Source organism: Eschrichtius robustus, chromosome 6, assembly GCF_028021215.1.
Source record: "Eschrichtius robustus isolate mEscRob2 chromosome 6, mEscRob2.pri, whole genome shotgun sequence".
In the NCBI taxonomy this organism is placed as follows: domain Eukaryota; kingdom Metazoa; phylum Chordata; class Mammalia; order Artiodactyla; family Eschrichtiidae; genus Eschrichtius; species Eschrichtius robustus.
This window is the reverse complement of record NC_090829.1, coordinates 69,050,331-69,076,988: the sequence shown is the minus strand read 5'-3', so window position 1 is coordinate 69,076,988 and position 26,658 is coordinate 69,050,331. Positions and strand designations below refer to the sequence as shown.

The following is a 26,658-nucleotide window of genomic DNA, read 5'->3' as shown; positions in this document are numbered from 1 at the left end:
TCCCTGCCTTTTAATATCCATTGCTGATTTTTTAAAAATTACCTAGACTTAAATGACAATATGAAATATCAAAAATTATCAAGATCAAGAGAAAATAAAGTCAGTTCTAAAATTCAAATACATTTTAATACATAATGTAATAAAAAATGTTATCTGGAAAATTCCCAAATGTGTAAATTAAGTAACACATTTCTAAATAAACCATGGGTCAAAAATAATTAAAAGGATAATTAAAATATTTTGAACTGAATGATAAGGAAACTTCAAGATTTCATCATTTGTTTCAGCTGAAGTGGTCTTATGAGGGAAATTTATAGCTCTGAATGTTTATATTGGAAAAAAGGATTATTTAAAATCAATGATGTGATTTCATCTTCAGTTGAGAGAAAAAAAGGGCATATTAAATGCAAAGTAAGCAAAAAGAAAAATCAGAGTAAAATGAATAAAATACAAAATAGAGAAAAATAAATGAAAACACCTTTGTTCATTGAAAAAAATCAGTAAAATTGGAACACCTCTTTCTTGAGTCATGAGCAAATTGAGCGAAAACATAAATTGCTAATATCAGGAATGACACAGGGAGAATCACTACAAATCCTGCAGGCATTAAAAAGATAAAAAATAACGTAAAAAAATTATGCCAAAAATGTGACAACTTAGATGAAACAGAAAAATTTCTCTGAAAGACAAATTCCCCAAATTGTCACATGAAGAAACAATATCCAGATAATTACTAAAGAAACTGAATTCATAATTAAAAGCTTTCCCATAAAGAAAACACCAGGCCCAGATAGTTTCCTGGGTATTCCCTTCAAATATTCGAGTAAGAAGTAATATCAATTTTACATGTAAGTTTTCAGATAATAGCAAAGGAGGGGTCATCAACCGACTCATATCATGAGGCCAACATGACATTTTTACTAGTCAATGGCATTACATTAAAAGAAAATCACAGACCAATATCCCTCATGAACAAATATATGAGCAAAATCCCTAACATAAACAAAAATCTTCTAAAAATCTTAGCAAATAAATACAGATATATATAAAAAAGGATAATAAATCATGATGATGTTCGGGTTTATCTCAGAAATGAAAGGTTGGATCAATATTTTGAAATCAATCAATGTAAAGTATAACATCAATGGAATTAAAGAGAAAAATCATATGACCTTCTCAATGGATAAGAAAAGAATTTGACAAATTTCAATAGACACTCATTATAAAAACAATACAAAATGAAACAAAACTCTCAGCAAACCAAAAACAGAAGATTAATCCCTCATGTACATAAAAGTTATCTACAAAAACCTACAAATGACATCATACTTATGAAAACTGAATATTTGCCATATAAGATAGGGAACAATGCAAAGATGGCTGTTCTCAATTTCTGCTGATTATGCTACTGGAGGTCCGAAAGAGTGAAATAGTCAGGAAAAAGAAATCAAAAGTATGAAGTTTGGAAGAGAAGGAGTAAAAGTCTGTTTATTTGTGGGTGACATGATCAAGTGTGTAGAAAACGCTAAGACGCCGAAAAAACAAAACAAACAGAAACCCTATTTATTGGTGAATTTAGAAAAGTCAAAGGGCCATAAAAAATTTTAATTTCATGGTTATTTTTTATCAATGAGCAATTTGAAAATGAAAAATTTTAAATATCATTATAATAGCATCAACAACGAAATAGTGATAAATTTAACTATATGTGTACAAGACCTGTACACTCGAAACTAAAAAAAAAAGCATTGCTGAGAATATTCAATTAGTCCTAAATAAATTGAGAGCTATATCATGATAATGGATTAAAAAACTCAATATTGCTAAAATTTCAGTTCTCCTCGAATCAATTTATAAGTTAATGCAATCTCAATCAAATTGCAGGAAGCTTTATGTAGATATTGACAAGCTGATATTAAAATCCATATGAAAAAATATTTGGTCCCTAAAATAGTCAAATCAATCTTAGAAAAGAAAAAAATGGAGGGAAGGACATAAAGTATATGATTTCATGACTTACTTTAAAGCTGTTAATCAAGACAAAGTAGTATTGGACTAAAGATACATAAACAGATTAATAGAACACAATAGGGAATGCAGGAATAGACCCACACTCATAGAGCCACTTATTTATTTATTTATTTTTGGCCAAGTTGTCAAAACAATTCAATACAAAAAGGAGGGATCTTTCAATATGAGGCTAGAACAACTGGTTTCTGTATGGGAAAAAAAAAAAAAAAAAAAAAAAAGAAATTGATCATAAGCCTAAGTATAGAAGAAAAGTCTTTATAAATCAAACATTGTTACTGTGGGATTTAGAAAGCACTAACTATAATAGAAGAAATTTATTAAATGGACTTCATGAAATTTTAAAAAATTCTGCTCATCAAAAGAAAAAATTCACAAACTGCATAAAATTATTTACAAGTCATATATCTGAGAAAAGATATATAGATATAATCACTAACAACCCAATAACAAACGGACACTTCACAAAAAGAAGAACTATTATATAATGGTAAATAAGTCCATGAAAAAGTGCTCATGGTAATGTCATACATATATCATTAGTATCTGAGAAATACAAATTAAAAACAATGTGATACCTGTACCTATCTACTAGTATGGCAAAAATTTAGAAGTTTGACAACTCCAAAAGTAGGTGAGGAAGTAGAGCACCTGGAATTTATATACACTGCTAATGGAAATGTAAAATGGTACAACCTCTTTGGCAACAGGTTTGGCAGGTTCTCATAAAGTTCAGCCTACACCGTGCCTGAGTCCCTACAACTCTGCTATTATAAAACTTATGTTTATCGTTTTGACATTAGCTGCCTTTCCTTTAATACTTTGCTTTAACTGACTAGATGAAATTGTGCAGCTGTCAAAAGACCTATCCCAGTTAACTCTTCTCATTCTAGGCTCTAGCCTCTTCCTATCATCTTGGCGACGTACATAGAATGCTTTGTCAATGAATTCAGAATTCAGAGAAAGACCCCTACATATAGTGTATGAATGTGAACATAGATATCACCTATGAATTTCAGCATTAGCTGGCCCAGAATAGAATCCAAGTAAACAACACCTCTGGTACCACTGGATGTACACAGATCCAACTGGGTTATATGTAATATTAATGCAATTTCAGCACAGATCATCTGGCCCAGTAGCTGCATTTGTCACTCCATACTCCTGATGCCATTCATATTAAACCACTGAGAACACAGCCTTCTGTGAAAGGAGAGTTACTCAAGCAGCTCTGGTGGACAGGCTTCCACATCACTCCTAGATTAAACATTATTTTAATTGATTGTTTTGATTCTATCCATCTGACAATGTTATTAATTTATGTTTTCCTCCATAATGTTTCCCAAAACACATGCCTCAGAAGATGAATCCCACAAAATGCTCCATACTTAAAGAATCTGGAATCAAATATATTTGAAAAAATCCTGCCTACTATATTCCAACCCCTTGCAGATATTCACATCAAATATTAACATATTAAAGAACCTAAGGGGCCCTGAACTAAACTAAATTGATTGATTTTGCTTACCCCAGACTTTAATGATACTTGAGTATAAAAGACTTTGTCAAATAATACCTGTGAAAATCTTGTGGAAGTAATAATAATGAGCTAACATTCCTTGAGCATTTAATATGTACATACATATATATGCCAGTAACTGTGCTGAGTACTTTAAAACAACCTTATGAGGGAGTGGTATTATTTTGCCTACTTTAAATAGAAAGAAATTGAAGCTCAGAGAGGTTAAGTGGCTTTTCCAAGGTCACAGAATTAGATTACATAGAAACCAGTATTCCAACATAGGCTATCTGTGTCTGGAGTAAAAATAATGAATTGCAGTACTATAAAGAGTCTTAGTAGTGTTCTTAGGAACTAACTTTGGGAAACACTGCCTTACGTCAAGGGGTTCAGTCTTTTCTCTTTACACTAGCTTCTGAGGAGCAGAAGCAATTAACTTTTCAGAACAAATCCACTAAGTCTTCTTAAGAGGCACATACACTTCAGTCCTTTGCTCTTTACTTTCTAAATTGTAATAAAATGTTAAAGTGAAGTCTGTTTTCTCATCAGTTTTAAAAAAGGTTTAACTCCCATTGAAAAATGCAGCAGTTATAAATTAACATTTTTTATATAAACATTATAGGCTCTGACACTGGGATCCAGAATAACCCTGAATGGCTTAACTTCATGTGTGATGATGAATCATCATCATTATTATCCAGATCACTGAAAAATATTCATGAAAGAATTAATTGTCTGGGGTTCCTTGTTAGGTGAGAGACCCATAGAGGATCTTAGACACAGTATGTTTCAGGAGCAACAGCTCACACAAGAAAGCTCTATAATTTTTATTTATTGTAGGAAAACATAGTAATATCGACATAGAAATCATTTTACAGCATTTTAAGTCATAGTTTAATTAATTTTCATTTTAACAATTGTGGCTAGTGGTATATTATAAACCTGCTTGAATATTGGCACATAGTTTTTAAAATTATATTTTTTGAGAATATTTTATATCTTAACTACTTGCATACAATTAGATGGTTGCTATTTATAATGTTTCATTATTATAGATAATGCTTCTAAGAATATCGATGGGGATGTAGTTCTCTTTCTGTTAAGTTAGTTGTTCAGGAAAAATTCCAGAAGTATTAAGTCATATGGTACGACCATTTTTTGTAATGCCTAAACTCTGCCGTCAATGATTTCTAAAAGGGTCTTTACAATTCACCAACAATAAGTGACTCTACCAGTTTTATTAAATCTTTGGTAGCTTTAAATATTTTCTTTATTTTTCATTTTTCATGACTGTATAGAGATATAAAACTATGCCTCATTATCATAATCATATGGAATTTTTAAGTCACATTTGGGCATTAAGACACTGAAACTATAAGAAATATTATAATATTTTGAGTATCTTTATATAAATGGAAACTTTCTCTCAAGATTTTTTCATTCAACTTTAATTCATTACTATGTGTCAGATATGCTAAGTGCTGGAGCTCTCTCGTTCTCAATTTCTCCTTTTTTCTTATTCACCTCAGTGTTGCATTTGGAGTTCACAGATTCATCTGCTGAGTGCATCCATTACCTTTCTGTTTCACCTTGGCTGGTTTGTCAACCTCCCCTTTGGCATTTCTGGCATGACAGACATAGTTGCGCTTGAGATCCTCAGCAGTAACTTTCTTGACGCTCAGAAGCTGAGTCCTTGTCTCGTCTTCTGTCATACTCAGAGTTACACTAGAAGTAGGGGAAAGAAAATCAAACCATTAGCGAGACTCAGGGGCCAGAGATCCTAGGTGAGGATGTCAATTAGCTGAGTTGCCTGTGATCCAAAAGGAGTTACAAAAGGAGACTAGCTTGTAGATTCCAGGACCATTCTTTACCATCTATACTACACACAATCCCAATATGTAGATCAACTCCCAGAGTTAGCATCATACTACAGATCTGTCTTCAAAGGGAAACGTCCCCTATCCTCAAACATCTGAGGTAGGATGCAGCATCATTTTAGAGAGAAGCTTCTAAGGCCCGACCCCTTTGGAGTTTTATCCAGGCTTTGCCGCTTATTGTTTATATACTTTGGGCATGGTAACTAATCTTTCCACATCTTAGTTCCTCCTTTGAAAAGGAGGAAAGTGGCAATGTCTACATCTTGCACTGCATGTATTAACTTACTCAAGAATTCTGAGGATTGAGTATGTTAACGCATAAGTATTAGAACAATGTTTAATAAATATTCATATAGGCTATTATCATTATCATCCCACAGTGATAGTTGATGCATTTCAGGGATTCCCAAAACTTGGATTTTGAACACGGATAGAACATTTTGGTCAAACCTCATGGTTATATCCTAAAAAGAAGAAACTTCTCAGAGCAAGTAAACTTTGTGAAAATAAATATATCCAATTCTCAGCAAGTTAGAGATCAAGTGCTCTGGGTCTAAGATCAAGATTTACGATCCCTTTGAACTACTTTGCTCAAAAGGAGAAAAAAAAAAATTCTCTCTCCTACAGTTGACTGACATCCAGGTTCTTCTGATGCAGTTTACTGTAGGTCATGAGAATTTGGTTAAGGACTGTGATGGATTTAACCTAAGCTTAACTGCACTGCTGAACAATGAACAGGGACTTGTGTTTCAATAGCAGCAAAGAAGAACAACATGACTTTCATTACTATTCATTCATTATTATTATGAGGATTGGAAGCACAATATTCAGAATTCCTGAAATAATAACTCTCCTTCTGTGCCTCCAGCCACATCTTTCATCAATTCCTTCAGCAAAAACTGCTCCAATTTCAGGAAACTCCTTCTGTATCTTTAAATACGTTCTGCTTCTCGAAACCTCCACACCATCGCACATGATGTTCTTTTTACCAGGAACATACTTTTTATTTCTTTATCTAGTTTATTTCTACTCATCTTTCAAATCTTTATTTAGTCTCTCTATCATCTGAGAAGCATTACCGAATCCCCTAAAGCTGACTGGAATCCCCAACTAAATCTTTCTTTAACATTCCATACTTCCCATTCACTGCATTTATCACATTATACTGGCATTTCTGTTCTATCATTGTTACTCCTATAAAATCTACTCAGTTAGGGACTAAGTATCTTGCATAGTACCTGATGACATTTCATAATTTCTGCATAAAGTCTAAGTTTACTAGTAGGGAATAAATATCTTTTAAATTCTAGAAGTTCAAGTAGCCCAAGATATATCCACACACAGGTGATAGATAAGGCGTAAGTTTTCAGAACTACTTTGTCATGTAATTAGTCAGCTGCTCATTTTTATTAATTGTTGCAGTTCTCCTTGCCAACTCAAGCCACTTCAAAAAAAGTCATGTTTATTTATGAATAAAATGACCCAGCTTGTTACTTTAAGAATGAGCTATATTACCACCCCATCCACTTAAAAAATAAAATTTAAAGAACATTAATGTATTTAGTCAATATTAAAAAATTATTATCAATTAAAAATGTGACTTGTATGCTATGAAAATTAAGAAAGAGGAGGAAGATAGGAAATATACGCTGACTATAAGACAAGAAACTAACACAATTATCTGAGGCACAAAAACATAGGCCCAGACTCCAGACTTGAGAAAGAGAATAGGGCCACACGGGCAGGCTTTCATCTATCCACAACCTTATATCCTGGCCTTTTCATTCATATAGGATATGCATTCCATCTACCTTCAAGTGAGTATCATAAAGATGTAATCATCAGGTGGCATCTGGGGCTTGGATTGCAAGTCCAATAATCTTGCTTTGGGGTGTAGCCACTAAAGACTTGAAAATCTTGCTGAATTTTGTTAATGATAGGCAAAAAGTAGAATTTTAATTTTCATTGATCAGCATACACTGGAAGGCATTAGGTTGAGGGACAAGGGTTAGTCACCCCCTTGACTGTGTCAATGATACCTTTCATTAACAGCTACGTCAATATTGGTGTCCTCTGGCTTTTTTCCATCAATGGTCCACCAAACCTCATTGCGAGAGTCCTTCAGGAAAGTAAAAAAGACTTTACAGGGGATGAGTAGCTCCTCTCCTAAAAAAACAAGTTAACTCATCAGTTTGTAACTTTCACATGGTTATATTGGTTCTATTCTGTGATTAATCAGAAGCCATAAAACTTATGTGTGCCTTCAACCCTACTTCTGACTAATTTTCAAGTGGGCTACCATAAGGTAACCTTTTTCCTTCACTGCATAAGAAACAAACCAAGAAAAGGACAGCAGCTTTATATAAAACTATTACACTGCCCATCTTTTAATACAACCTATATATGTTCTAAAATGACAGTATTTATTCAAAAAGGCTCTGACAACATTCCTTTTTTTAGCCCTAAACCTCCATGGACTACTCTTTGTTATTTCCCTCCCAAACAATGGGTGATTGAGGTAAGGTTCTCCAGATCTTTGGACCTTGGCCCAGAAAAGATGGGGCAACGCCATCACTGAGAGGACTGGCCAGGCAGGCTGCATCTGGAAATGCTCAAGCTATCAGGATGCAGTCAATGAGTTTAAAGACAACTTATAAATAGAAATGCTATGCTATCCTTCTGAGATGGAACATGAGGATAGGGGGATCTCTAGGCAAAACTGGTAATAATACTCATAACAACAACAACAGCAGCACACTCACTGAGAACTTTGAATAATTCACTGTGCTAAATATTTATTATATTTGGCTACTTATTAATAAGCTTATTTAATTTTAACAAAATATTATGAAATATTTTTTAAATTCATGTTTTACAGATGCAAAAACTAAAGCTTAAAGATGTTACATGTCATTCCAAGGTCAAATTGTTAATAAGTGGCAGATCAGGATTTGACCTAGACTGACTTTGCGTATCAGTTTGCCCAGAACAGTCCTGTTTTATGCTTGCTTTCCTAGTTATTTATTAATATCAACTGTTTTCACTCTCAAAAGGTGTCCAGGTTGAGATGATAAGTTATATTGTCATGCCAATTTGAACTCAGGTTTGTCTCACTGAGTGGTCATACTCTATCCTCTTCTCCAGTGCATGGTTTTTATGCCTTCCTCTCCAGTTATAAAGTGAACATGGATTCAGGCATGTTTTTATAACCATACTATGATAGATAGAGGAAAGATATTTAGAAGGTTAATAAGGGTTTACCCCAATAGCAGGAAGAATGTTCATATTAATACATAAAACCACTACTAATTCTAGGAAATCTGGTCCATTTGGGGTTGGCAGACTCCCCTTGGTATTATTTTTTCACAAGGCAGATCACTATTTGAAACCTTTTCTTAATTTGGGGGGGGGGGGTATTGTTGTTCTCCACCTACATTGAACACTGCTTCTATTATCTTTAGTACATTTTAAACAAATTTTCTTTTATACTTTTCATTGGGTTTGAAGTGAATTTATTGGTAAGGATGCGATAAGATAATGTTAAAATTTTCTATGGTTTTTCAAGTTAACTGTGAGAGGCTTTGAGTCAGAAGAATAACAGATTATGCCTTATTTGGTCAGTTCCAAATGATTTTTGTCTAGAATGAAAAATTATGAAAACTAAAAGGAAACCCAAGTAGCCAGCATACTCATTCAGTGGTGTTCTGAATCAAGGTGTACTCGTCCTATTAATTGTTACTTGTTGAATTCACAATTCTGACTCCAGGTCTACCCCCTGCTCCTTTGTAGTGGGGTAGAAGTTTAAAGGACGTCTGGTGCTCATGTTGAAGTCTCGGTAAACCAAAGTCCTGCACAGGCTAAAGTTTGCATCAAACAGAAATCGCTAATCAGAAGAAAACTGCTCACAGAGGGAGAAGGGAGCATCTGCTGTGAGAGAAGCAGAGAATCCCTGAGCTGCCCACAAGATCAATGAAGCAGCTAATACCCAAAGCTGACTAGGTTTCTGATAGCACTTCAGTTTCAATTCATGTGTTTCTTTACAATAGCCCTCTATTCTCTTGCGTTAACTTAAGTGACATTTTATTCCTTGTAATTAAGAGAATCTCACTGATATTCCGAGGCACAGCTATAATTACCCGGTTCTTTCTCGTAGACCACAAGATCAGTGGGTGAATAGAAATGGGGAGGCAATGCATCGTTTGGAGAGCCTGTGATAGAGAGGAAGGGACAAAGGGATATAATGTCAAATCATGTAGCCTTAATTCCACGTAACCCATTTCAAAATTCTGCTCTTCAGTAAAGCATTGCCCAACTTCCTGGCATAGTTTGTCAATTCTTGAGGGGGCCCACAGCTCAATGGATAGTCAATTACAACACTTCTTTCATTTAAAAGAAGCAAACAAAGGAAAAAAAAATATACTGAGGATCCTTCATGTTTCGGATAGAATGTTTTTCCAGTGTTTTTGCTTCCCAAAGCCTAATTGAGACAAACTTCTTTCTCATACTACTTAATAATTAATTGATTTCAAGTCTTTCTCAATTGTTTCTTTTCTACGTATTTCTCTTCAACATGCCCAGAGTGTCTAGTCTGGGAAATGGTTAAATAAGTAAGTATTAAATAATGAACAAGCAAATGGAAAATTCAAAATCACAATTGTGAGGTCAGTACGTAAGTCTACCTGCTATCTAGTTATCAGTTGAATATCCATTCATAGGATTGCTGCTTTTTATAACATTATATATTCCTAAACTGAAAGAAAGATGCCCTGAAAGGGTTTAATAGTGTAGTATTTAAGAGTAGAAGTTTCAAAGATTTAATGACCAGGGTTCTAACCTTGACTTGACCATATACAAACAATACAAATTTTTTTTTTTTTTTACTTAATCTCTGAAAATCTAATATAGTCAACTCTAAGATGAGAGTAATTAAACTTACCTCACAGGTTCATTATGTGGATTAAATTAAGTAATGCATATTAAAGCATCCTACTGGTATATAATAAGTACTCAATGCTTCAGTTTTAAAAAACAAACTTGGGAGTTGGATAAGAAACACACACCCCTCACATATGTGTCTGTCAACTTCCATTTCTATAAGTCAAAGTGACCATGCGTGCCTGTTCCCAACTCTCCAAAAATGAATACATTGAAGTATATATACATTGGAAACAATTACCAAGATGAATATATGGTTAGATTATTCATGTGACTTTCAATGTCCATTCATGTTAGGTTCTAAATTTAGTCTGATTTTTCTTCTGAATCCATCCCCAATTCCGCATTATTCCAAAGGTAAGCAGAGAAAGAGAAGTGATTACAAAATTGTTTGATGTGAATTTTATTTGCACTATGTTAAAGCCCTTTAAAAAAATTGTGCTGAACTTGGTGTCAGACTAGTAGAAAAAGCCCTAAACAAAGAGTGAGAAGCCTGGGATTTAGAATCACTTCTTCCACTAACTCAGGGAGCTTCTCTAAGCAAGTTAGTTTCTGTTGTTGGGACTCAATGTTTCCATCTATTAAAAGATGGGGTATGAAAAAAACCTCACTCTGATATGCTGCCATTTTTTTTTTTTCTTTTTTATAAATTTATTTATTTTTATTTATTTACTTTTGGCTGCACTGGGTCTTCATTGCTGCTCGCGGGCTTTCTCTAGTTGCAGCAAGCGGGGGCTACTTTTCGTTGTGGTGCGCGGGCTTCTCATTGCGGTGGCTTCTCTTGTTGCAGAGCACGGGCTCTAGGCATGCGGGCTCAGTAGTTGTGGCTCACGGGCTCCAGAGCGCAGGCTCAGCAGCTGTGGCGCAGGGGCCCAGCTGCTCCGCGGCATGTGGGATCTGCCCGGACCAGGGCTCAAACCCACGTACCCTGCATTGGCAGGCAGGCTCTCAACCACTGCGCCACCAGGGAAGCCCTGTCATTTTTAATACAGTGGGCACAGTAGTATTTAGGGCTCTCCTCTAAATGGCACCTATCCTGACACTGGTTCTCTTGATTTCTAGGTCTGATGGGAGTCTGTTGACTCTGCCTAGACACTGTCTTTTCCACTTCTCTTGTTTCTCACCCCCAAAGAAAGCAATGGTTGAGCACGGCCAGTAAATAGCTTCAGCAATCGCTACAGAAGTTCCAGTACATGAAAGACATATTTTACTTAATTCAAGTAAAATACTTTTTTTTGACAACAGTATTAACTAATATTCATTGAGTTTCTACTGCTTGCCTGGAACTGCATTAGCATAATATGTATATTATTTCTAATATTCTGAACTATACTAAATGTTAGGTTGTTGTAGTCCTAGAGTACAGGCAAGTCATAGTGCTAATAAATGGCAATGGTATAATTTGAACACAGATATGTCCGGCACTCTTTTCACTCTCCAAGCTGCCTTTACTTCATTCGTCCACATATTCATTCAGTAGAACAATAGCTGTTAAATGCCTACTATCTATGTGGAATTGCTGAGGCCTTGGGAATAGTGCAGTGAAGATAAAAGATAACCCTCTTTTCTTTCAGAATTTACACACTTGTTTGTAATAAACTCTTAAGAGCCTAAACAAAATTACTGCATTTTGTTGTGCGCACTTAATACAAATCATGCTTACCTACCACCTTTACAGTCTGAGTCCTGGTGAGATGGAAGGTACGTCCATTTTCTGGATATGTAACAACACATGTGTAATCTCCATTATTTGAAACCATGGCTATGATAAAACTCAAGTTCATGCCTTCGGGTATTACATTATTAAAGTTGTGTACTTTATAACAGCCCTAAGAAGAATTAAAGGAAAAGATGTTTACTATTTAGATACATGCATAGAAAGTATACAAACAAATATATGCATACACATCTAACTTTGCACAGAACGTAGAAATAGCTATGCTGGCTATACTTTTTACAAAACTATTTTGGTCATGTATTTGATGATGTTTCTGCAAAGAATGAATGCAGTAATTTTTATTATCATTTCTGCAAGAGGAAAATTAACATTCTTAACTGAAATATGAATTCAAAAGCACAAGCTTCCTGTCTCAAGATCTAGTATTCAAATTCTGGGAATTCCAAGTTAATAGTAAAGCAAGGTTAAAGTTTCAAAAAATGATTAAGGCAACTTAAGTAAATGCATACCCTGCTACTTAAAGAATAATTTTTTTTTCATTTTTCTATGTTTTTTCACTGATTATGTTAATTCAGAAATACAGTCACTCTGACAAACTAGGCACTGTTTTAGATGTCTGGTTTTGGCATTCTTGATCATTCTGTGAATCACCGTATCAGTTATTTCCAAACTTCTTTGTTTTTCTTCTACTTATCCCATTTTTTTAGCTGAATAGTACAGACTCCAGAATTTAAAAATAAATTTTATGAGTCTTACCAAGAGTTAAGAGTTTATTTGTGCTCCAACTCATATTTTCATATAACTCTGTTGTTTTTTTAAATTTTGAGGTTAAAATATCTCATTCAACATAACTAGAATCCTGTTTTGGATCTCTCAGCCCCACTAATTGGCTATGTCATTTTACTTTTTTCTTTTCAAGAAAAAAATCAATACATCATATTTGACAAAAATATGCATTGAACATTTACTTTTAGAAAAACTTGTGTTTGTCTTTTAAAAATCAATACTTCATCTATGACAAAAAGAATTGGGTCCTCTTGATCTTTAATATTCTGGGAGTCTATTACCAGGTTGTACTTTCAATTTCCCGTGTTCACATATTTAACTTTAATTCTTGTATCCTCAAGGTTTTCTTACTTCAATTCCTGGAGCATGTGTTTTGAAATATGACAGTTACATTAAGTGGAACATTTTGTAATTCTTTGTCACAGGAAATAACGTCTTTTAGGAATAGTACTAAAATTTTGATTCATGGGGATGATCATCAAGAGGACAATGACATATACTCAGTTATTTTTCTGAATACAATTTATCCTGTTTTGATAAGCAGTGCCTCTAGAAAATTGTCACATCAGCACAATATTTTAATACTCTAAGGTTATCACAAAGTATAAGGCCACAAAGCCCTGTACTCTTATAATAAATTTATGTCAGATTTGGTTTAAATTGAGTTTAGACTATCTATAGAACTCTATTTGATTTTTCTGGCACCTTTCATTTAAACAGTCCAAAGCTATTTGCCTCTTTCATGTGTTAGCTTAGCTGTTCTCAAGTCCTTGTGAAGTAGACAGATCAGACTAAATATGCCCTAGTTTTCAGGTGGAAAAAAATGAGATAGGTAAAGAGATATTCTAGGTAACACAGTGCAGAGCTAAAACTCAGTTTTTTACACAGCTGAGTAAAGGTCTTTCACTAGCTTCTTAACCAAGAATGAACACCAATTTTCATCCATTACTTGAGGCTGAAAAAATTATACTGAGACCTGTGCTTAGGTATACTCCATTATCACATCCAATCCTTATTCCAAACCTAGCAAATTTGGAATGCTCTTATGCCCATTTTATAGATGAAAATACAAAGGACTATAAAGGTTAAGTGATTGCCGTTATCATAGAGCCAAGCAGTGTCAGAGCTGGAATTTAAACCTAGATCTACGTGTTTTGTAGCCCTTGCTCTTAATCCCACCTGACACTGTCTCACACTACACTGTGGTCCTGACCTACCTGGGGCCAGCCCCAGTGTTAATAGTGTGATGTGACTCTTATATGAGGCTGATTCTTACAATTAGTGGTAAACTGGAAAAGCATACTTTTCAGTATGAGAAGTTAGCTATTAATACTAAACTTGTCAACAGTACTTCTTAATAAAATGTTAAAAAAAACTTTTTTTTCTTTTACTCACCAAATATCATTTATGTAAAAACTATTTCAAACACATCGTTTTAGGAGTCATAGTATGTGCTACAAATATAAAGAAATGCTTCTGACTCAAAGTCTTCTCATTCATTCATTCATTCATTCACCCTTGAGTATTAATCAATAAACCACATGCCAGGCACTTTTTGAGGTTCTGAGAGTACAGCACGGAATAGAACAAAGAATCCACCCTCATGGACTTATCATTAACAGAAAAATGGAATCTGACACATCTAAATAGCAAGGAAAATGTTATAAAACAGGTGTGTGTTGATCTCTTGCCAGCTCCCCCTTTCTCTTCACCTTATTCCAGACTCTTGAGGATGAACTTGAAATTTGGGCTGGATGTGCCTAAGACTATCATTGGGCCTATGTGTCAGTGTTGTAAGTCAGGTGTTCTGGGATTTTCTCTTCTTTCCATAAGGTAGGATAAAAATGTAGGCCAAGGACAGGTTTTTCTTGGAGCTGATTTGTCTAGAAAATTATTTCAAATTGAGGAATATCCCATAAAAAATAATGGAAAACTTTGGGGTCTAATCTACTATTCAGAAAAATCGGACCATGAAAAATTAAATTAACTAAAAAAAAAGAAAAAGAAAAAAAAAAGAGGAAAAAGAAAAAAAATTAAAAGCTATTAGACATGTTAGAAAAGGAAATGAAGAAAATATTTTACATTTTAAGTGTTTATGTATGTGGTAAGGGTAGCTTCAGGGCATTGTTGAACTATAAATACCCATTAACTTTAGTCTGTAATATCTGATGAGCTCTCTCTACTTCTTATAAGCAGCTGCTTCTCTAGGCCCTTCATGGGCCTAAGACACAAAGGGCATTTTTAAACATAATAAACTATTCCTGAAAATAAATCCTGCAAACTTTTTGATGATTTCAAAATCATTTATTTGGAATCCAGGAAAAAAAAAAAAAAAAAAAGATATGAACAAAGATCTCAATACCCAAAGAATAATAAAAACATGTTTCCAAATATAAGAAATGGGTTAACAGTAAGTGGATTCCACTATGAAGCAAACACTTGTCTGACCAGAAGACAAGTCATTCATTTAGTTGAGCCATCAGTTCCTCATTCTGAATTTAAAAGAGAGAAGTTAAATAGGAGAGCAACTTTTCAACCACATAATGGTAGCCATGGCAAACTACCGCAGTATATAGGTAAAGAACAGCATAAGAAATGATTTTGAGATCCTTGAGAGGAAATAAATCATGTGGTGAGGTACGGGGTGTGGGTGAGGGGATGACATGACTAAATAAGAACAAATATGTCCATTCAGTAAACCTACAACTTTTAAAGAACTATGTTAAGGCACAAGGATGGAAAAGACACAGTTCTTAACCTGTAAGTAATCCTTAATCCTCTAGTGGAGGATTGCAACAAATGCTGTGAAAGGCATATTGGGGTGGGGAAGTGGAGGAAGAAGACCAAACAGAAAACATTTAGAAACTCTTCATGGAGAAAGAAGATCTGAACTGGATCTTAAAGGATGTGTAGATTATTAACAGTTATTCGGGAGGAGGGCAAGACACAGAGAAGGACGCTCCAGGGACAGGAAAAAGTGTGAACAACTTCCCTTCACTCTTATAACATTTTGCCCTCCATGTTAATACTTAACTAACTTTATCATAATGATCTCTTTTCACTTGTCTCTTTCTCCAGAAAATTTACTTCTATGGGGTAAAGTGGTCGGGTGGGTGGATGAGTACTGTATCTGCATAGCCAGCTACTTGCCCAATACTGGACACATGGTAAATGCTCAATACATTGGTGTTACATGATCAAAAATATGAACTGAACCAGAGAAGCAAAGACATAAGACATGGAGCTGCAAGCTCACGTGGTATGCAAATGATAATAAGAAGGTGAGTATATAGACTTATAAGACATGGGATGGGTGAGTTGTAGGATGGGTGGGGAAAGTGGAAGTAAGGATACAAAGAGTTAAACTGAGATATGAGGTTAAAACAGTTAGAACTATCTATTGACATTTTTGCTTCCAAGATTAAGTTGTTATAAAATACACCACAATTGTTCACAAAGACTCATAAGAGTTTTATACATCAGTCACTTTCAATGAGCAGAACTATGTCATGCATAGACACAGCAGAACTGTGTCTATGTGATAGATACATACGAAATCTCCCCTATGTGTCAGGCACTGTGTTAGAAGCTGGGCATACAGTAAGTAGCCAGTAAAAACAGAAATGGCACTTATTTCCATGGAATTTTCTAGTCCAGTCTAATTCATTCAATTATTTAATCAATTCCTAAATACAAAGTATATTGGCTCAGTTTTGTGATATGCACTTGATAGTCAAGGGAAAGCAAAGGAGAGAAGTCACTACTTAGTACAGAAGAAATGCAATCATTATAGTAACAAAGATGCTATGCAATCATTATAGTAACAAAGATGAGATATAAATTAAGTGCTGTCAAAATGTAGAGTGGGTGATTCACTCAGCCTAACTGAACCTCAAGGCTTCACAGATATCTGAACTTAGTTTAAGTTTAAAAGATGAATCTTAGGTCCTCAGAAGCCCTGAAATTATATGTAGAATGCTATGTGTATATATGCATATATACATAATTAAATATGTATAGTTTGGAAAGAAAATATGATACACACTTCCTTCATACCAAAGGTTAAAAATCACTATATAGGGACTTTAGGAAAAGGGAGGAGATAAAGAACCAAACTAAGCTGTCAGATCAAATTGAAACAAGCACTTTAAAAATAAAGTCTATTAGATAGACCTTGGACTAGCTTCCCAACCATATGTGCTATGCCAACAAGAAGGCCAAGCCTGGCACTGTTTCAGAAATGTGCTTTCCTGATGGCACTTTGTCAGAAAAAGCAAAGATTTTCCTATTTTCTGAGAGAGATTTATAAACAACACCTGACCAATTCTGCTTAATTTCACACTGAAAATTAAAGGTGGATGTAAAATACCAATTTTAATGATCACACTGAGGACAAGGACAACCCGCTTTTTGAAAATTGATATCCAGAATGATATCTACTCTGCTAAACAGCAATTGAGAGCATTTCAGCAGCTGCTATAAATGTAACATCCAAAGCACCCAATAAAGTGGTCCCTCTGATCCTTAGTAAGAAGAGGAAAACTGACTTTGTTTTTATAAGTATCTTTGGGAAAAATAATTCAAATACCTAATTATCACAATGAGAAAGAGAAATAATCCAAGAATATGAATGTTAAGATGGCTCGCCATATTTTAAAGCTCAGTTCTTTGAATACATTTCATAATAATAGTAAAAACAACAACAAGATCACACTTACCTGTGTCATTACTATTATATATTTGGAAGACCCTGTGAATAAACAGGCAGCCTCCAATTTATATACATGTTGTGTCCCAGAAGTTCTTTTAGAAGCTGGCTATTTGAAATTCAGTAAATCACTTACAAACCATGGTTTGCTTTCCAGGCTGGTTACAAATCCTGGCTTACTCAACAAACATTTACTGAACATCAATTTGACTCACAGGATTGTTGAACTAGAGAACTGTGAACCCTGGGCCCTGAATGAAGAAAACCATGCCGTGCAGAAGACAGGATGAGAGAAGAGAAGACATGCAGAGGAAGAAAGTTCAATCCTGCCCCATTAAACTAAGATTCTAAAATACAAACTTTAGATTTTCTGTTCCCTCCAATCTCATCTTTTCTGAGCGCCTTATGATTTTCCAGGGCTCTCTTTTCACAGGTTTCCTTATGTTCCACAGCCCAGCCTACAACCCAATCTGTGTTCAAAGATTGCTCTGCCCTTCAAAGTTCCCTACCCCCCAGAAGTAAAGACTAGACCTCCCTCTCTGTGTCATTTCTGGAGAGCATAGGTCTTGGAACCACACAGAACTGGCCTGAAATTCCAGATTCTCCTATTATCAGCTGGATTATTTTGAGCAAATTGTATAAGATAATGTAAAAGTCTGGGCTCTTGATACAGATTGCATAGTGCTGAATCTTGGACAAATCACTGTGATCTTGGACAAATCACTCAACCACTCTACAGCTCAGTTTCCTTGACTACATAACGGAGAAAACAAGAGAGTCCACCTCACGTTGAGATATCGATAATGAGTGAAATTATTAAAGCATTTAGAAGAATTACTGTGCTCAGTAAATGTTAACTATTATTGTTTATGTCTCCAAACATCTGTTTCCTAATCTATACAAGGATGATATCTACCTTGAAGGACTGTGATGAGTATTACATATGATAACATTTAAAGTACATAGCACAATGTATTGCACTAGTAAAATGCAAGAAGTGTTAGTTTCCTTTTCCTTCTTTCAATTCATCAGTTTTCATCCTTCTGCTAACAGGGAAGCAAATTTGCTGGAACTGATTAATGTGTCTTTTAACTCTCATAGAGTTATTTGTATTACTAAAAGAGACCATTTCTACAATGTCAAGGTAGGGGATTCAGCTGATAACAACTGAAAGAGGACTACTGTAGGAGGGTCAAATACCTTGGTGGATGCAGGGAGCGACTGTAGAAGGTGGAAAGCAAAAAAACAATAGCAGCATTGCTACACAGTGATAGGAAAATGCAGCTACCAAGAACCCTGATCTTGTTCCCAACATGGAAGCACACTTAGGAGTAAAGGTGTCAATTACCAAAACATAAAGAAATAAAAAGCAGTATAACACACATCCATAGCAACCTTTTCATAATCAGGGAATAGAAAGGATGGCTGGTTACTGGTTATCCTCTTTAGTCATCTGCACATTGTTGGGTATCTGCCATGGTGATGGTTTTACCACCATGACTTTTTTTTTCTCGGTCTTCTTTCCAGGCTTTGGGCTTTCATTCACTCCATAAACATTCTCTCCAGATTTTTATCTTAGCCCTTTTCTCTTCTCACTTTATTTTGTCTTCTTAAGGGCTTCAACTATCACATAAATGTATCCAATTCTCTGTCTCCAGCTTTGATTTTTTTTTTTATAAGCTCCAGACCCATACACATGTAGCTACTACCTATTGGTCACTGCCACCTAGATGTCACACAGATAAGTCTAACTCAATATGACATGATTTAAATTCATTACTTGATCCCCAAACCTGTTCCTCCTCTGCTATTTCATACCTTGGTTAATAGCACCGACATCGGTCCAATCAGGAAAACCAGAAGTCTGGGAATCATTGGAGATACAGAGATGGATATGGCATAACTTTGCCCTCAAGATATAGTCAATCTCATAGAATACCTGCATGTAAATCTGTCCCTCTTCTTAAAACCAACAATAAATTCTCTTTGACACTCTTGTAGAACTTAGAATTCTACTTTTTGATAAGAACAGGAATTCTTATTTATAAACTTGTTTGAATTAAACTGAGACCCTTTGGGACTATGTTGGGGAGGGCATATATCACATTCACTACCATGTACCCCCCAGACCCCAGATATATTGCATTGAATACAGTTGATCTTCAACAAGTATGTATTGAATATATGCATGAATAAATGGTTATAAAACAATAAAGTGAAAAGTGACACTGAAACAGTTACAAATAAATAGCTAATTGAGGGTATATGAGGGAAAATTTATTTCAGCTGGAGAGTACAGGGAACATTTTACAAAGGTGTAGAATTTGATTTGTTCTAAAGGAGAAAAAGAGGATGTTCCAGGCAGAGGGAATACATGAGGAAAAAGAGGAGAAAATAATAGAATATGTATAAAAGTAAAATTATATTTTCAGACCATAAAGTATTCAAAATATAGAAAAAGTGAGTAGGTCTCATTAGAAACAAGAGACCTTGTTGCAGATAAATAGATGAACGTATTTTTTTAACCAGAAGACATATTACACTTATTGATGTCAAATTGTTAATATAATTCTTTTAATCCTTTTTACTATGGAAAAGTACAATCATAGAATAAACAATGATCCCTGTACCCATATCTAGAGTCAATAGTACCAATTCAGGCTATGTCTTATTTCATCTATACCCACTCACTGCATCCCAATATTATTTCAAAGCAAACCACAGACATTATACAACTTAATTTGTAAATATTTCTGTGTGTACTTCTAAATGACAAGACCCCTCCTGAAAACATAACTACATTACCATTATCATAATTTAAAAAGTAATAATAACTTATTGATGTCATCAATATTCTGTCTATGTTCATATTTCCCTGACTTTCTCATAGCATGTTTTATAGTTTGTTTGAGCAAAACATGATCCACTTAAGGTCCATACATTGCAATTGGTTGTTATATATCTTAAATCAGTCTCCTCCACCTCCCCTTCCTTTCCTATCATCTCCCTTCCTCTTAATCATTTTACTACCCAATGAAGCATATATGAAGAGCACTCAAAACATATGTGTGAGTTAATGAATTAGTATAAAGCAAATACTTTTAAAACCACCACTCAGGTCCAGGAATAGAACATTACCAGTCACCCTTGAAAGCCTTCCACATGCCCCATGTCAATCACACCTTCTTTACTATCCCCCAAAGTAGCAACTATCTATACCTTCATAGTGAAGTCACTTCCTTGTTTTCATGTACGATTTTATCACTCATATGTCCTTAGATACTATATTCTCATCCACTCTAGTGTTTTAAATGTTCTACGTTTCTTTTAATCTGTACATTCTCACTCTATGCCTTTCATTTTTTGCAATTTATCTGTTGACTAACACAAGACATTTGGCCTGTAGAGTGTCTCACAATTTAGATTTTGCTGATTGCAAACGCATGGTACAGATCAATACATTCCTCTATTCTCTATATTTCCTGCAAAATGGCAGCAGGATCCAAAGGTTTTATCAGACTCAGATTGAATCCATATGGCACAATTATAGGTAATATTGTTTTCTTTCATCAGAAGAAAAGTGGTTGTTTCTCTCCTTATGATATTAACAGTCATTGATGCATAATGCTTAGATTTAGTAATTCATTGGGGTTTGCAAAGTGATTATATACTTTTATAAAAATACACTTCCCTGCACTATGTCATTACTCAATATATCAATACATTTCTTATAGAAAAGCAGAATAAAATCTTGGCTTTTTTTCTCCTTTATTTACTGGTTTTCAAGGTAACGTTTTTATTTCCTATTCTCATCCAAATGTGGCCATATTTTGAAATATCATTACGAACTTATGGATTTAAATTTAATTCATTAGATTCGACCTACTGCAATTAATATCCTTACTAAAGTTTAAATTGTTCCATCTTTGGCCAATGGAAAACTCTTAAAGTTGGCTCCCTAAGTCACTTCATTAATGGCTTAAACAGAGACAGATACTAAAATTTTCAACTAGGATTGTAGAATTGTCTATTTCTTCCTTCAATTTTGTCAACTTTTCCTTCATGTATTTTGAGCACTGTTATTAAGCATATATACTTTTTTATTATTTTCATGCCTTCCTGATGAGTTGACCCTTTTATTATTCTGAAAAGTCCTTTCTATCTCTGATAATATTAATCATCTTACAGTCTACTTTATATGATATTGGTATATCCATTCTAACCTTTTTATTTTTATTCATCATTCATTTTTGATCAAAATTTTTTCTCCATTCCACTTTCTTTTAATCTTAAGGCATTATTTGTTGTGTTTATTTTCTGTTTGCTCCTCTTAGTTTAGATTTATTTCTGAAATAATAAATTTTCTTCTAAGTTTTTACTGAGTTGTATAATTTCTGGAATTTTCTAATTTTTATTTGTTATTCTCTCTCATCTTGCATCACTTCTTAATGTCTTTGTGCCAATTTTTGAAACAGTAGGTTGCAATAGGTCGTTCTGGAATGCTTTTATTTTTTTCTATAGAAATGTTATTCTGCTTCTTATTCTCTTTTTTTCTTATAGCTTCGAATGGGATTTTACCTTGATTCTTTTTGTTGCTCATTATTATGTAAAACTAGTTTTTCTGAGCTTTAGGATTTGGCAGGATTTTCCAATTTCACAGAGATCCTTCTTCAAAACTACAGTCTTGAGATTTCCTGATTCTGTTCTGCTCCTCCATTCTCAGCAGGTTCTCCTTCCTTCCTCTACATTACCCTGATCCTGTTTATTTTGATTCCATTCCTAGCAGTTTTTCCTCAGTGTGGGTGGTTGTTTTTCAGAGTTCCGAGGCACTAGAACTATTCCAATTCCTTCAAAATGTCTTGCTATAGGCTTCTTGGACTCACTCTCTATTAGAGAGCAAAATTTCATCTGCTATTCTCAAACTGCTTCACCCACTGGCTTTTTGGGGTTTCTCCTGTTCTTGAGCCTGCCAAATGCCATATTATTTCCATCAGCTTCCTTCTCTATAGACTCTGATTCTATATGGTTTGTACTGGTGATTTATCTCACTTATTTTACTGAAAGTGATTCTTATGCATAACTTGTCACTGAGTTTTGTTTTAAATGTTTTTCAGGAGTTTTTGGCTTTGGCTCAGGTGGATATTTGAAGAGATTAGAAAACTATGCTGCTGCCCCAAGTGTCATCTTCCAACACTTTCATATTTTGATTAAATGCTTTTCAAAGCTCTCAGATGTGTAATAGATCACAGATCGACTGTGCCCACAAAGGAAGGCAAACATGAAAACACATACAAATAATAAAATACAGTACTTATTAACCAAAGAGCTGAAATTCACCAGATGAATTAGCAGCTTCTGACTTCACTCAGCAGTGAGTAGAAGTGGGCAATATTTCTCAAATTGTATTTCACAGGAAGTTAATAGAAATAAGGTAGTTCTGGTAGTCCAGTGAATGTAATTTAAGACATGGTGGGTTGAGGCAAAGCATCTCCACCACTTCCTTTAAAATGGTACAAAGTGAGGAAGCAGTAAAACATTTGTATAAAGTTATTAAGGAGGAAATGATGATGAGAAAAATCTGTTTCTATATTAACTCAACAAATAATCGTTGTCATTTTAGAGAGGGTAAATGCCCTCTAGTTTGCTTACCATATACCAAGTGATGGTTGGCTTGACACTAGAAGGAAAAAATCCATCTATGTTTGGACAAGTGATCTTCTGAACACCATATTCTAAATATAATCTATGCACTGGAAGTTTCATGGGAGAATTGAAGCAGCTATCTTTTTGAACCACTTCCAGAGGAAATGCAACTTTGCTGCAATATGTAGTGTTCCTGAAAAGAAAAATATGCAATGAATGGGCAGTCTCATTTGCATTTGTTTTGATGCAGCAAACACATTAAAATGAGCTAAGTGAAGTACTGCTGTGTATTGAGACTTTATTTATATATTGAGTTCATGTAACAATTAAATGTGTTATGGAGGTATTTCCTATAACAACTGACACAACAGAATAAAAACAGACACAATTAGCTACTATTGATAAACTATTTAGATTTTTAGATATGTTCCTAAACATACATATGTATGTGTGTGTGTGTGTGTGTGTGTGTCTACTCATATATATAATGTTTAATTTTACCCTTAAAACATTCTTAATAACACTCAGTACTGGTAAGCCACAGGTAAGAACAGCATATTAACTCATGGTTGATAATGATATAAACGAGTTCTGGAAAATTAAATTTGTTTCCAAAAACATTTTTAAAAGCCTTAGCCTTTGCCCTTGTAATCCTATTTCTGGAGATTTTTTCACATGATAGACATAGGAAAAGTGAGAATAGAGAGAGCACATGATCAAAAATGCCCATCCTGTGCTATATCAGCAAGGAAGATATTGGAATCAGTAGAAAAACCTATGAAAAGGAAGACTGTAAAAAAAAAAATCATGGTACAACCATCCAAAGTTATTGTACACATATATAAAAAAGTCAAGCATGAGGAAAAAACTAACAAACACATAAAACATGTTAAGATGGCTGGGGAGGGACTTCCCTGGCGGGCGAGTGGTTAAGATTTTGCCTTCTAGTTCAGGGGTTGTGGGTTTGATCCCTGATCAGGGAACTAAGATCCCACGTGTCTTGTGGCCAAAAAACCAAAATATAAAACAGAAGAAATAGTCAATAAAGACTCTAAAAATGGTCCACATCAAAAAAAAAATCTTTAAAGAAAGAAAAAAAAAGATGGTGGGGAACTGTATTTATACCTTTAATGTTTGTGTAAGTCATTTCATCTGCCTGGAGGGTTCTTCTTTTCCCATCACCCTACCTTTCACAAGGAGGTCTATGCCATTCTCTACACACCCCATATCTAAATTAGGACTCTCATCCTCTCAGCACCTTGGACAATTCCTTGATTGAATTTATCATAGTTCAAAGTCACGACCATATGTGTTTTCTTTTATTTCTTGCATCTAGTGCAGCGCCTAAACTTTCAGTAGGCACTGAATAAATATTTGTTGGATACATGGAATATACATAAAACTGTATTACATAAAGAAAAACAATAAAGGGAGTATAGATAATAAAAATAAGTGATTTTTTAGGGTGATATGTAAATGGGTCATTCATTGTCCACCCCTTTTTGTGATTTCTATTTAAGACATATTACATATTCAATAACTCATGAATTAAGACTAAATCCAATGGAAAGTGTGGGAGAATTCACTACCCTCCCCAAGATGGGAGGAGAGAGTGTTTAAGGATGACTTATGACAATGGTAATAAGGTGGAAAGGGAGAGTGGCAGGCACAATCTTTACCTACAGATAACAAAAGGTCTTCCAAGTAGAAGCATCCTATAGGTGGAAGTTATAGAAGGTAAACTTCAGCTTAATAAGATACATTTCCTGACTATAAAATCAAGTGATGAACAATGAATGGACTGACTTTTCCAGCTCCGTAAGTCAAATCTGGATGTTATCTTAATAGAGGTACTGAAGCAAGAATACAAGCAGTAGAATCCTGAAGGATGAATCTTAACTTTATTTTCTTAATGACATCAGGCCTATGATTTCACATGGTTCAGTTTAAGGTCATTCTCAGTTTAGGAATCACTACAGGACAATGGGAAGCTTCTGGTACCCCCACCAGATAAGTTTAATTCAAATTTTCTTTAGAAGATAGGCAGACAGGTAAATTGAAGAGATGGCAATCTGGAAATTGATAAATAACACTAAAGGTATACTCAGGCCTAGAGAGTCATGAGCCCTACTCCTATAATATAAAAGAAGGTTGGAAAAGTTTGGGGGAGAGCTCTAAAGAAGTAGTGGGTTGCTAAGGAGAAAAAAAAAAAATAGAGATACTGAAGCACTAGAACGCATAGTAGAGACCAAGGTCAACCAGAAAGCTACTGATGACCCTTCCCCAGGTATTTGCCAAGGTGTATGTGTGAAATGTTACTAGATTAACAATTGCAAAAGATGAAAAGGAGCTCAAAGAACATTTAGGCCAGCTTTCTCATTGTGTGGGTATAGATACCAAAGCTGTATTAGGGCATAAACAATGGGCACATGAGTATTTCAGGCTCCTTGGAAGCTCACATCCCAGTCTAGAGTTCACTCCAATAAAATTAAATAGAAGGGGTAAAAGCCTCAGAAGGGACTTAAGAGGTTACAAGGGACTCCCAAAGCCACAGTGATCAGTATGCTTTTTTCTGTGATAGAGAAGTCCTTTCTCACTAAATCATAACATTGTTTAAATTTATCAAAACAGAGTCATAGTTCTCCATCAGAGAACAGTTATAACAACCATGAGAGACAAGGAGCATTCAGAAGAAGGTCTGGGCTTACTTATTATTCTGTTATGTTCTTCTGTTATTGTTATGTCATCCAGCTCTATCACTATGGGCTGAATTGTGTTCCCCACCCCAAATTCATATGTTGAAGTTGAATACCTTAGAATGCGACTGTATTTGGAGATAGGTCTTGAAAGAGGTAATTCAGGTAAAATGAGGTAATATGGGTGGGCCTTACTCCAATATAACTGATGGTCTTATAAGAAGAGGAGATTAGGACACAGAAGACACAGAGGTGAAATGATGTGAAGACATGGAGAGAAGATGTCTATCTACAAGCCAGGGAGAGATGAATGAAACCAACCGTGTTGACACCTTAATCTTGGAATTCTAGCCTCCAGAATTATGAGAAAACATATTTCCATTGTTTAAGCCACCCAGTCTGCGTTATTTTGTTATGCAAGCCCTAAGAAAGCCAATGTACTATTAAATAGTAGGAAACTACCTTTAAAAAAAAATTCACAACCCAAATGGGAGTTTAAAAAATAAAATAAAGCCTGGAAGCTAAAAAGGGACCTCAGGAAAAAAAGTAGCCAAAGTACTAAGCCTTCAAATGGTTATTTTTCAGAAGGACCCTCAATGTTTTCAAGGTGTTTTTTTTTTTTTTTTTTTCCAGAGGAAAAACAAAATTAATCTGTTGTAAAAGGAAAATTGGTAAATTGTGAAGTAAAATGCAAAACGTACATGAACTTTCAGAAAAAAAGTGGATTTGAAAGAAATTTTGCAGTAATGGTAGGGTGCTTTGGATTATATTCTTAGATTCCCAGAGAT

At 34.7% G+C, this 26,658-nt stretch overlaps 1 protein-coding gene across 3 annotated transcripts in view; it reads right to left on the bottom strand.

Moving 5' to 3' along the window:
• IL1RAP (interleukin 1 receptor accessory protein) overlaps positions 1-26,658 on the bottom strand; it is a 122,806-nt gene that overhangs the window by 19,125 nt on the left and 77,023 nt on the right. For 2 of the 3 annotated variants that reach the window (XM_068545464.1, XM_068545465.1), the window contains exons 4-8: positions 23,181-23,367; positions 12,023-12,188; positions 9,561-9,632; positions 7,464-7,590; positions 5,124-5,272 (exon numbers count right to left, since the gene is read on the bottom strand). In XM_068545464.1, the coding sequence (XP_068401565.1) occupies positions 5,124-5,272; positions 7,464-7,590; positions 9,561-9,632; positions 12,023-12,188; positions 23,181-23,367 (701 nt within the window). Of the gene's footprint in view, positions 1-2,147; positions 2,217-5,123; positions 5,273-7,463; positions 7,591-9,560; positions 9,633-12,022; positions 12,189-23,180; positions 23,368-26,658 lie in introns of those variants that run through there. The other variant, XM_068545466.1, reaches the window with a different exon arrangement.